This window comes from Charadrius vociferus, unplaced genomic scaffold, assembly GCF_000708025.1.
Source record: "Charadrius vociferus isolate BGI_N301 unplaced genomic scaffold, ASM70802v2 scaffold892, whole genome shotgun sequence".
NCBI lineage: Eukaryota > Metazoa > Chordata > Aves > Charadriiformes > Charadriidae > Charadrius > Charadrius vociferus.
The window spans coordinates 2449-15197 of NW_009647397.1; the positions used below are offsets into that span (position 1 = coordinate 2449).

The window sequence follows — 12749 nt, forward strand, 5'->3', positions numbered from 1 at the left end:
TGAGGACTCAGAAGTATCAAAAATGACAATGCTGTTAAAACACCTTCTAGAGGAGAATGAGGAAATTATTCACGAGTCAGGGTGGGAAAACTGTACCGGGGAAATAGTTACAAATGGTAATGAAGAATGGAATTGGAGAGTATGGATAAGTGTGAGGAGTTGGGGAACGAGCACAAAGGTGGTTTATGATGCTGAAGTCAAGAGGAAAGCCCTGAGCCCAAACTTTTATGGGGCGATGAAAGGGGTTCCAGGAGAGAGCGAGAACAAGGCCACACTTGCTTTGCTGGCCCCTTTGGTTTGGGAGCTAGGGCTGGACGTTCGATATTTTTAGTCGCGGAATTTGCAAAAATGTCAAAAGGTGGTTTTGAGGCTGAAGTCAAGAGGAAAGCCCTGAGCCCAAACTTTTATGGGGCGATGAAAGGGGTTCCAGGAGAGAGCGAGAACAAGGCCCAACTTGCTGTGCTCGGTATTTTTACTGGCGGCTGTGGGGAAATTGGCAAAAGGTGGTTTTGAGGCTGAAGTCAAGGGGAAAGCCCTGAGCCCAAACTTTTGTGGGGCGATGAAAGGGGTTCCAGGAGAGTGTGAGAACAAGGCCCAACTTGCTGTGCTGGCCCCTTTGGTTTGGGAGCTAGGGCGGATTTTCGGTACTTTTGCTGCTGGCTGTGGCGAAAATGGTAAACGGTGGTTTTGAGGCTGAAGTCAAGGGGAAAGCCCTGAAGCCAAAGTTTTGTTGGGTGCTGAAAGGGGTTCCAGGAGAGAGCGAGAACAAGGCCGAACTTGTTGTGCTGGCCCCTTTGGTTTGGGAGTGGGCTGAGCTGTCTCCCTGGGAACGCCGGTTCCCGGTACTGCTCCTGGAAGGGGCGCAGGGATCTCCCTAACCGCCCGGCAAACAGAGTGGATGGCCACGGAGGAGGCATGGGGGGCAGCCCCTGTGACCCTGAACGCTGCCTGCGTGTCTGAGGCGCAGCCTTGCGGGGCAGGAGGAGCCTCGGGGCCCTAGGGCAGCACCCATGGTGAGGAAAGTCCCGCAGCCCCTCGGGCCCTGCCCTGGCCAGAGAGACTCCACAGCACCGGGAAAGTCCCAGAAAGACCCCCCAAGACTCTGGCAGGACACCTTCAGATCCTGAAAGAACCCCATTTGGGCCGAGAACAGACCAGGAAAGGTTCTCTTGAGCATGACTTGGAGGTTCTGGAAAAGCCCAGAGAATCTGCAGGAGCCTTGTACTAACTGGGAATGCCCCAGCACATCTGAAGCGGCTCAAGCAGCACAAAGACATCCACTCAGAAAACTGGAGAACAGCCCCAGCAATATCCCAACAGCCTGGAAAGGGCCTTGGAGCATCCCCAGAGACACCAGGGTGGCCTAAACCACCCAATTTATAGATTTGAAATGACCGATGCTGCCTTGAAGACACGGAGTGTGCCGTTAGCAGTCTTGACAAGCCCAGCCAGCTTGCAGAAGCAGCAAGGCAGACCGCAGAAAGAAACTGGAGAACACATAGCAGCTCAGAGACATCAAAAGACCCACAGACCCCAGAAAAGCCCCAGAGCAGCCCCAAACACACCTAGACAGTCCTGGAGACCCTACAAAGAGTCCCCAGCGCTTAAAGCAGGCCTACAGCTGCCAAGGTGGCACCCCAATACCTGAGGAAGAGCTGAGAGTGGCCCACAGAGATGCCAAGATGGTCTGACAAAAGTCTCAGACCCAGGCATAGCCCCAGAGGCACTGAGCCATACCCTGAGACTGTGTCTTCAAGTGTATATGGGTCTTGCTGTGCTTCTGCCGGTGCTTTTGTTTCATGCCGCCAGGTCTGCAACATGGGGGCAACACAGCCCTTTCTGCCCCCCACCCCTGCAGCTGGAATCAGTGTGTGGTTGGCCCGTGCAGCACACGCTGTGGCTGGATCCCCAACCCAAAGGGGGGAGTGCTTCCCCAGGGCTGGGCACAAGTGATTCATGGACCCAGAGGAGGGAAATAGGGGGCAGATGGCATGTACACGGCACAGGGATACAGTTTGGCGCTCATCTGTACTGACAAAAAAGCACACAGCTCAGTCTCCCCTGAGGACGGGTTTAATGGGGAGGGGAGGCACTGCTGTTTCTTTCAAATAAAAGAAAGGTTGGGATAACACCCACAGGAGAGACATACACATATGCAAACTATGTACAGAGCAACACAGGCAGTGCCCAGCACCCCAAGCCCCCCGTCACCATCCCTGTAGTGAATGGCTTCCCCTTTCTTCCTCCTTAACGGGGGGGGGAGGGCTTCCCAAGCAAGGAGTGATTGCAGTCATGACAGACTGGGATTTAAGGAAGGGTTGATGACGATGATGACACGATGACAGTGGGAGCATAGGGATGGGGCCTGCCCACAGGGTTGGGGAGGGCGGAACTCTTTGGTTTTGACATTAAGACTGCACAGGGCCACTGTGCCCAGCAGGCCAGGGGAGGCAGGGAAAGGTTCCAGGCACTGGAATGAAAGGGCTCCGCAAAACCAGTTCCCCCCACAAAAGGTGACCTGAAGTGCCTGATCAGGGTTGCGGCTGTGTCTGGGACTCAGCAACATTCCTCCCCTGAAAGAGCCTGACACTCACAGACTGGAGAAGGGGAGACGCCAGGGGTGTTTCTGTCTGTTCCCCCCCCCCAGCATAAATATGCACGTGAGAAGGGATTTCATACCTCTGCCCAAAGGTGGTCTGCCCCCCACCCCCAGCTGCAGACATGCCCACCCGATGGCTGGTACCTCCTAGTTAGCACAGGGAGTTGAGGAAATGGCTCTCCCCTGCCAGAGTGCTCAACATGGAGCTCATGTCACCCACGGCCATATTGGCACCGCCAGAGGCAGGAAGCAGGAGGCCACCAGCAGGGCTCGGGGACCCAGGCAGCACTGCAGGTGTCTCTGGGTCTTCCACAATCGCAGTAAAGTCAAGATGTGTGTTCTCCAGGTCCAGGGAGTCCAGGCTGTTGGCCACCTGCTCCCCCGAATCCGGGTAGTAGTATGAGCTGCCTTTGAGTCCTTCCAAGCTCCCACCATAATGCCCAGGACCCCCACAGCTTGCTGCCGTTTGGCCCAGCAGCTTGTGCCCACCTTTGCCCACCTGCAGATGTGTGCCCTGGCCTGGGTAGTACAGCAGGGCACTACCAGGCCCCTCAAGTGTGGGGCGGGCAGGGGGCAAGCGAAGTACACGCCAGGAGCTGGCTTCCACTCCCTCATAGGGATGACTGAGCTGAGGCAGGTTGCCTGCATAGTTCAGATTGTTTTGGTGGCCAGGCAGTTTAGGGCCACCAGGCGGGTGTGGCACCATCTCCAGATTGAAGCATGGGGCATTTACATGTGGGGTCTCTGCCAGACCCTGCAGGTCATCTGGTTTGGCTTGGTAACCAGAGTACTTGGGGCTGAGGTATGGTGGCACTTGCATGGCTTGGCACTGCCCAGGTTCACCGCCCAGCCCCATGCCAGCCTCTCCTCCTTTGGAGGCTAGTTGGTCTCCCCACATCAGAGCCTGCTGGGCCTGCACATAGCTACGGACCATCACTTCTTTGGTCTGCATAGTGGGTGTCTGGGCTCTTCTACCACCCGGGCTCAACATGCCCATGTAACTGGCAGGTGCCTGTTCCTCAGACTGGTAACCACCAGGCCCTACACTCATGGCTTGGCCAAACAATGCAGGAGCCTGCATGGGCCCTGCAAGCTTGGTGTTCTGGCAGGGAGCAAGTGCTGGGGCAGGTGCTGGGTAACGCTGCTCAGATTTGATCTGCAGTCGGTTAAGCCGGTGCCCCCCAGAAAATCCACTGTCCTGCCACGAGCTCACAAGTTTGGGTTGCTGCCCACAAGAACTGGGTAGTGGGTACTCAGTACTTTGGTGGTGACAGTGTGGCCCAGACACGGCAGCAGCAGAGGCACTGACACTTGGCTGACCAGAACTCATCTCCAGATTGCCTTGGGCGGGTTCATCCCAAGTAGCTGGCATGGTCCTGTTGCCAGCATGCACACTCATGAAGTGCTGGTTCATCTGGCACTGAGGGAGGGAGAACTCAGACTGAAGGAACCCCTCCTCCATGTCCCCGTGCCCTCCTTGGTTCAGCTGCACACTCCCTGTGGTCCGGTGAGCGCCGCCATAGAGGCCTTCACACGGGAGCTCCACACCTGTCCCCTGGCATGTGAAGCTTTCCTCAGGGTAGTTCAAGTACTGTTCCATCTCCAGCAAGCCAGACTCCGTGCCCGGGCCAGGGCCCTCTATGCTCACACTCTCCAGTAAGACATTTTCACTGATGCTGGGTGGGCGTGGGGAGAAGACATGGCGCTGAAGGTTGGCATCAGAACCACCCAAGGGCTGTAAAGCAGTTCTGCCCGCTCCCGGCACGCTCACATTACCCATGCTCTTAAAACGATGCACCTTGGGCACAGCATGAGGGTTGGCCACAGTCCGAGCCGGGTCGCTGGCCCGCCGCACACCATTCCGAGGCACCAGGTGAGGGGGAACACTACCTGCATAGCCAGGGTAGTCATTGGAACTGTGCCTTCGCAGCAGACCATTTGCAAGGCAGCAGAGTTCAGCTGGCCCAAGGTAGTTCCCAGGTAAGCTGCTGTGGCCACCCATGCCCACCCGCTCCATGCTGGGCAGCGGGGTTGGAGGTGGGCCACCTGTGGCTGCAGCATATTTGGCCTTGAGACGGTACCGCTGGGCCGGGGTAAGGCTACCCACACCTGGCAGCCCTCCACAGTGGCTGGCATCACTGGAGCGTCGCGATGCATCTGGAGAGATGGGGTCATAGCCATCTGCCAGGCCTGCCCCGCCAGGTATTGCCCCGGCCTCACCACCCAGACATGCCCCAGTCAGGTATGGGGACACCAGGGACGAACGCCGGCTCACTGTGTAGGCTGAGCTTATGGTACTGGTGGCACTGCTCCGGCGCTCGTTCAGCGGCATGCCCATCTCTGCTGCTGACAGCTCCGCAATGCGTCGGTGCGAGGCAGCTGGTGGCGGCACGGAGACCCCAGGCACCTCCCCAGGCAGGCCTGAGGAAAGAAAAGGAGGAATTACACCAAGGCACTCAGGACACAACAGCATGGCACCAGCGGTCAAAGGAGGAACAAGGCAGCTACTAGGATGTGGCCTTTTCCGTGGTTAGTGCCTGGTAGGACAGGAAGCAGATTCAACTGGTTGCAACAAAGAGAGGGGGCAGAAAATAATTTTGAATCATTTAGGTTAGAAAAGACCTTTAAGATCATTGAGTCCAAAGATGGAGCACAGCCCAGATGCAGGGGTCCGCCACTAGTGAAAGGAAGGTGTGGAAACCTCTCTGGCTGCAAACCAGACCTCTCTTGACACAGTGCCCATGGGACTGGCCCTGCATTCAGGTGGGAGGGAAACCACAGTCTCACCGGCTCCGGGGATGGCGGGCAAATTCAGACCCTTGGTAGCTGATGGCTTCCTCATCTGCTTCAGTTTGTCAATGCGAAGATTTTCTAGCTTGTGGAGGGCCATGAGCCCTGAGGTGCCCATGGGCTCACTGGGCAGCACGTCCTCCAGCGTGGACAGATCCTCGTAGCTCCCACCTGCATTGCCCGCCATCTCCACCCCACTGTCATTGTTGGTGGTGCTGCCAAGTGGGGAGTGGTCGCTGCTGCATGACGACATCCCACCTGGGCTGGGCTGCGGCTTCTAGGTGGTACCCAAAACATTAACCAGGGAAAAGGGGGTCAGATATCCATGACACATTTAATGCAACCTGTGAGCTCGCACCCTGCCAGACGTGGAGATGATTCCGCTACTATGCAAACTGCCTCGTCTGACAGGCCTGGCCCGGCCTCCCCCTGTCATCACACCCCCAGCTCCTTACCAAGGCCAAGTCAGGCACCAAGAGTTTGCTGTCATCCTTATGGGCCTCACTGGGGCCATTTGTGTCTTTCTCCTGCTTCATGTCTGGGGGGCCACCAGGGGTGGGTAGTGCACGACCTGGCACGACATCCCCTCGGTGCTTCTTGGTGACATGGGCGTCAGGGCCGTGCACCGTCTTCACGTGTTTGCGCAGGGAACTGGGGTCTGTGTAGCGCTTGGTGCAGCCTGGAATCTTGCACACATAAGGCTTCTGTCACGAAAAAAAAGTAGGCACAGTGGAGGGTGGGTGTTAGCTCCGACTAGAGACCCCTCCCAACAAAGTACCACCTATGCATGAAATAAATCTCCCTCCCTTCCCTCTTGAGTTGGCCTGGGAATGGAAGGTGGGAAGGGATCAAAGACGCTGAGTCCCCTTGGCAGGGCACATTAGGTGCTACAGCAGGGCCCTGGAGGAGGTCATAGGGAGTCAGATGAAGAATGCAAGGACACCACTCCACAGGAGGAGGGCAGGGGGTAAAGGGACCTCGGTGGGGATGCAGGTGACCCAGGAAGGGAGCAGGGGGCCATACTTTATTAGAGCAGGCAAGGAGGGAGTTAGGGCACACAGGAAAAAAAGAAAAAAACAGGGATGCAGGGAGTTTACAAAGTACGGGACTAACCAGGAGGCATTCGGAGAGCCCAAAGGGAAGCAAAGAGCCCCAGATGGGTCGGTACCTCATTGGAGTGAGTGCGGTTTTGATGCTTGGCCCGGTCAGAAGCATTGGAGAAGGCCTTGTTGCAACCCTCGTGTTCACAGACGTAGGGTTTTTCACCCGTGTGTGAGCGTAGATGCGTCTTGAGGTTCTCCAGGCGTGAGTAGGCTTTGTTACAGCCCTCGAACTGCGCAGGCAAGCAGGGTGAAACATGCCACACACCTTCAACAGACCCTGAACCACATCACCCCCTCACTACAAACCCACAGCACGTCTGCCATGGACATGCATCAAACCTGCCAGCCAATGCACAACACACTCGCCCTCCTTCAGGTACACGTCCTCACACTGCACAGCCCTTTATCCTTCTGGTCTATGTCATGCCACCTCACTAGGCACTGGCCACACAGCCATGCTGTACCAAGCCTGCTACATACGTCTTTACCTCATGTGCATCTCTGCCGTGCCATTGATCACACAGGCTCTGGCCTGACACATATAAACCTCTCTCTACCATGCACTACCATGCTCCTGACCACCCTGTCTGTTCCACCTCATTTTCCCCACCACATGTTCCCTTCAATGCCATATATCAGATGGGCCAGCTTGCCCCCTGCCCTGAGCTCTGCCTGGTGCAAGGCACCACAGCCTAGCCGAGGTCTTGCAAAGGCTCATGTCAGCTCACCGTGCATTTGTGAGGTTTCTCGCCTGTGTGACGTCGCATGTGCACCACCAACATGTACTGAGCCTTGAAGGGCCTCTGCTCCCGGGAACATGCTGCCCAGTGGCACACAAACTCCTTCTTCTCCCCATGGATGTGCTCATTGTTGATGTGCTGAAGAGAGAGGGGCACCACTGATGGCATCAGGAAAGGCGACAAGGGTCAGGGAGATACAGGTGTCTTAAGAGAATATCATGGGAGAAATGGACATAGAGGGACCGGAATGGTGGGTGGGGACACCAGAGGTTAGGGGAAAGCAGAGGTCAGATGGTGTCTGGAGGAGGCAGGGGATACAGGAGATGACTGCGGACTATTTTGGGAGGATCAAGAGAAGACATAGGGGTCAAGGTGGTCTGAGGGGTGGCCAAGGGGATACAGGACAGTTGGAGTGTCTGGAGGGAGACAAAGAGCAAAGGAGGAAGTCTGGATGCACCAGTCCTTCGGGAGAGCTGCCCCAGGGGTGAGGAAGGCCAGACTGGATGTTCCCCCTAGGAATATGGTATGGAATGGTCATAAAGAACTTGTCTACAAGAAGTGGAGGGTGCACATCCCTCCCTTCCTAGGGGCAACTTCCAACATCCTCCACCTGTATGGTGAGTTCTCGGCAGGGGGGAGTGGGAAGCGGCCCAGTATAGGACAGTCTTAGAGTAGAAGTTGTGGGTTGACACAGAGGGATGTCAGCCAGCAGCCTGAGAGCAGGTTCTGGGACTGGGTGTACCCAGGCAAGACCTAACTCACATGCACCAGCTGCTCCTGCGTATCGAACTCCTTGGCACAGCCATCCCAGTAGCAATTGGTTTCATACACAGTCTCAGACTCAGGTTTCCCATCTTCCTTCTCCAGATCTTCCCGAACATCAAGCATCCCCAGCAAGGGGTCCTGGGGGAGCACAGGCAGATGAGCACTCCCAGGTATGACCCTTCGTGTTCCCTGTTACTGGGAGTGGTGCTAGGGAGGAGCGTACAGCCCTGGGGAAGTGGGTGGCATCTCAAGGCCTGGAGAGTACCTGGGTGCCTGTGGAAGCTGGACTGGAGATGTCACCCTCGGATCTCTCCTCTGGGTATTTTACAGTCAGAGGGCTGCTCAGGCTCCACTCCAACTTTAGCTGCTACCAGTGCAGGGGGAAAGTGGAAAGCAGTCAGCACTGAGATGCCCACTGGCCTACTGCTTATATGGGATGCACCACTTATATGGATGCAAGGCCCCCTTACCTGGCAGTGTTTAAGGGTCCCACGAGCTGGGGCATGGTGCAGGAGCCCTGGGCGGGTGGACAGGTGTTCGTGGGAGCTACATGATGGCGGTGGTGTGTGGCTGTACAGGTGGCCTTGGCCCTTCTGCTGACCTGGTGGACTCTGGTACCCCAGTGATGGACTGCAAAGAGCAAAAGGGATGAGCAGATGACACCATCAGAGGACAGAAATTTAAGTCTTCTGAGCCAGGGATTCCAGGTGTCTGAACTCCCGGCTGCTCCTTCCCTAACCCACCGTCCCACTCTGCTCCCGCCTTCCCTAGCCCTCAGCCCAGGCACTCCCCAAATTGGGAATCGGCATTCAGGCGCCCAGACTGACAGGCTGCATGCAGGCCAGTGGGGCTGAAGTCTGGTGCCCACCTGATGGTGCTGATGGAGAGGTGGCCATAGGAGCCACTGGCAGAGGCGCAGCGGGAGTTGATGAACGCAACGAGGGAGTTGGGTGAGGTGCGGATTACCGTCTGCAGGTCAATGCTAGAGTCTGACAGGGGTGAGATGGACAGTGCCCGCTTCTTGCCCAGTTTGCCTGCACCACGGGGCGTTGAGAACCGTGAGCCTGGGATGGCAGCAGAGAGTGGGGGGCACTCCTCTCAGCATGGGTCCTAGGAGGCTGAAGAAACCCCCAAGGACACAAGCCTGGTGCTTTGGAGCCTGGAGGAGTACCCTGCGTGTGCCAGCTAGCTACTGATTTAGAATAGAATAGAATAGAATAGAATAGAATAGAATAGAATAGAATAGAATATTTCAGTTGGAAGTGACCTACAATGATCATCTAGTCCAACTGCCTGACCAGTTTGGGCTGATGAAAAGTTAAAGCATGGTATTAAGGGCATTGTCTAAATGCCTCTTAAACACTGACAGGCCTGGGGAATCGACCACCTCTCTAGTAAGCCTCTTCCAGTGTTTGAACACCCTCTCGGTAAAGAAATGCTCCCTAATGTCCAGCCTAAACCTGCCCTGGAGCAGCTTTGAACCATTCCCATGTGTCCTATCATTGCATACCAGGAGAAGAGCCCAGCACCACCCTCTCCACATCCCCTCCTCAGGAAGCTGTAGGGAGCAATGAGGTTGCCCCTCAGCCTCCTTTTCTCCGAAATAGACTTCTCCAACGTCCTTAGCCATTCCTCACAGGACATGCCTTCCAGCCCTGTCACCATCTTTGTTGCCCTCCTCTGGATGCACTCAAGAACATTCACATCCTTCTTAAACAGTGGGGCCCAGAACTGCACACAGCACTCAACGTGAGGCTGCACCAATGCAGAATACAGCGGGATAATCCCCTCTTTTGACCAGCTGTTTGTGCTGTGTTCGATGCATCCCAGGATGCAGTTTGCCCTCCTGGCTACCAGGGCACACTGCTGGCTCCTACCATGCCTGATGCTGACCAGCGGCCCCAGGTCCCTTTCTGCAGGGCTGCTATCCAGCCACTCCTCTCCCAATGTATACTTGTTGCTCACTTTGGACTGTGGCGAGGCTCAAAAGTGTCCTCCCTTGCCTACCACAGCCATCAATGTTCCTGGGGGGTATCTGAGGCTTTTATGACAGGCGTACTCAGTACGTATCAGCAGTAGCTGATACCATCCCAAGAAAAGTGCCCAATCCCCTTGGCCACAGCCAATACAAATCCTCCTCTTCACACAGCCATCGTTGCTCCAGGAAAGATACCTGAAGCCCCAGCAGTCTCCTCTGTCATCACAGGCGTTCCTGTCCCCAGCGCTGCCTGACCCTCTCGGCACACACACCTGCGCTCCTGACACAACGCAACCCCAGGAGATTCCTAAACCCCTCCCTACCCCCCAAGACTGGAGACTTACCATCACCACTGCCTGGGTGCTCGGTTCCTGGCACCAACCCATAACCACGGTGACTGCTCATTAGGTTTGACTGATGGCATAAGGGGAAATCAAGTCCTGGCAGAGGGGAGGAGAAAGACACGAAGACATATTAGGGTGGGTGGCACAAGGGAGAGAGGAAATCCCCAGAGCACCCCTGATCCCAAGGACTGAGTCTGATGCCGGGTCCCCCTTGCAGGCACTGCTGGGGCCCAGGCACTGGTCAGGATGAGGGGGCTACGACCGACCTTGTGGCCCTGGGGCACCGGGGGCTGGTCCGTGCGGTGGGCGCAGGCAGCAGTGCTCAGCAGAGCCAGGGGCCGGGGCGCTGCCAGGGTTGAACATGTCGCGGCGGGGCCTGGCCGGGCTCAGGAGCACATCTGGTCCTCGCCGAGGGGCTGGAGCCGGTCGGGGCCTGAGGAGGACAGGGGTGGGCTGCCGGCCCCGCCCGCGCCCCCCGCGATCCCCGCTCTGCCCCGTGCCCGCCACGGGGGGCCGCTGCACTGCCGCTGCACGCCAGCCCCCACGGCGGCAAAGCCCACGGCAAAGCCAAGTCCCAGGGGCACTGCCGAGGGGAGAGCGGGTGACAAAGGGAAAACCCTGCCCGCCCCCATTTTGGGGTGCAGACGTGAACGACGAAGGTCCTAGGCAGAGGAGCCGGGCTAGAGGGCATCTGACTCAGCAGCAATCACCGATCGACATCTCCACATACCCAAAAACTTTGGTGGCCCCTGGCATTTTCCCTCGCCCCCTCCCACACGTACACATCCTGGTGCTCCCCTTCTATCACAGCGCCCCCCCCCGCCCTAAGGGCTCCCGCTTTTCCCCTGGAGCTGGGTTCCCCACCTGGGGCACAGGCCCGTGTGTACCTGGAAGGGAGAAGTGCTGGTGCAAGAGGAGACATCTGCGGGGCCAAGGCGCAGCCCCCCACATCCCTCTCCTCCCTTGCTGACACTGCAGAGACATAAACCACGCAGAATACTGCATGCCTCTGGCGGGCTGGGTGAGGGCAGGAGGTACAAACTGCTGCCCCCCTTCTATCACAGCCCCCCCCCCCCGCCCTAAGGGCTCCCACTTTTCCCCTGGAGCTGGGTTCCCCACCTGGGGCACAGGCCCGTGTGTACCTGGAAGGGAGAAGTGCTGGTGCAAGAGGAGACATCTGCGGGGCCAAGGCGCAGCCCCCCACATCCCTCTCCTCCCTTGCTGACACTGCAGAGACATAAACCACGCAGAATACTGCATGCCTCTGGCGGGCTGGGTGAGGGCAGGAGGTACAAACCATGGCAGCTCTGTGTCACCGGAGCCACCTGGTCAAACACGGATGCCATCTGCCACCCCCTCCAAAGCATGGCTCTCCCCATGCCCCCAGTGCCGGGCAGGCCCCCAGACCCCTTGTGGCACCACCATGGGGAAGTTAACACATCCTAAGCACAAGGACCGCAGTACAGATCATACCATTACCCAGTTCAAGGCCACCTCTGATATCTCAGCACAAGCAGTGACGCTGCTGCAGGGCATGCTGGAGTCACCCATCACAAGCATCCCCGAATACTGACTTAACACGGTGCCCTCGTGCTTGGCGCTGTACTAAGACGGTCCTGTCCCAGCAAGAGTCCCAAGCCCACTGCAGCATCTGTCGCACCGGGAACAAAATACGCACGTGTGCACCCAGTCACCTACGCAAACATCCACACTCAAGCACACGCATGGATGTAAAAATTGCGAGCCCTAACTGCCAAAAGGGGAAACCAAGTCACAGACTGTTAGAACCGTTCTTGGTCAAAGCTGGCACCCTGCTCTGCCCTCCTCATGCGTCCTTGCAGCATCTGCAGGTCCCACCCAGCCCTGTCTTGCCCATAGGTCCCGCACCCTGCCTGCGGGTCAAAACCCTGCCCCGTCCCACCCACACATCACACCCCTGCCCACGGGGCTCAGCCCAGCCCACTATTGCATCCCCGCCTGCAGGTTCCTGCCCTGTTCCCGGGTCTCCTTTCCACCTGCTGCTCTGCCCAGCCCTGCCCGTGGTCAGATCTCCAACCGCAGATGAGCCTTTGGCCTCTGCACCCAGGTCCTGGCCCACAGCTCCATCCCCACCCACGGTCACTGTCCTGCCCCAAGACCCCCGAGGGCTTACATGGAGGACAGAGGCTCTGGAAGGAGAAAGAATGAAGGAGACACATGTGGGTGGTGCTGGGAACAAGGCCTCCTGGCCCCTCAGCCTCCCCCTTTAAGAGACCAAGGGAATCACCCCAAACAAGGGGTCTTGGGGAGTGAGAGCCCCTCACCCCGCTGGGAAAGTGCTGGGTTGCGTTCGGAGCACGGGGGACCGAGGGGGGCAGCAATTCTTCCGCATGAGTTGCCCCTTTGAAAGCTTGTCTCGGGGCTTTGTGAGAGTGTCAACCAGGAAGAATG

The 12749-nt window shown here is 57.4% G+C and overlaps 1 protein-coding gene across 1 annotated transcript; it reads right to left on the reverse strand.

Moving 5' to 3' along the window:
• Positions 1 to 2750: 2750 nt before the first annotated feature.
• Positions 2751 to 10682, reverse strand: GLI1 (GLI family zinc finger 1). Its single transcript, XM_009880128.1, has 11 exons — positions 10586 to 10682; positions 10320 to 10415; positions 8866 to 9061; positions 8468 to 8627; positions 8263 to 8364; positions 7995 to 8135; positions 7221 to 7370; positions 6558 to 6722; positions 5845 to 6093; positions 5387 to 5666; positions 2751 to 5020 (listed from the first exon to the last, which is right to left on the reverse strand). The coding sequence occupies exons 1-11, from the start codon at positions 10680 to 10682 to the stop codon at positions 2751 to 2753; spliced, it is 3906 nt and encodes a 1301-aa protein (XP_009878430.1).
• Positions 10683 to 12749: the final 2067 nt, after the last annotated feature.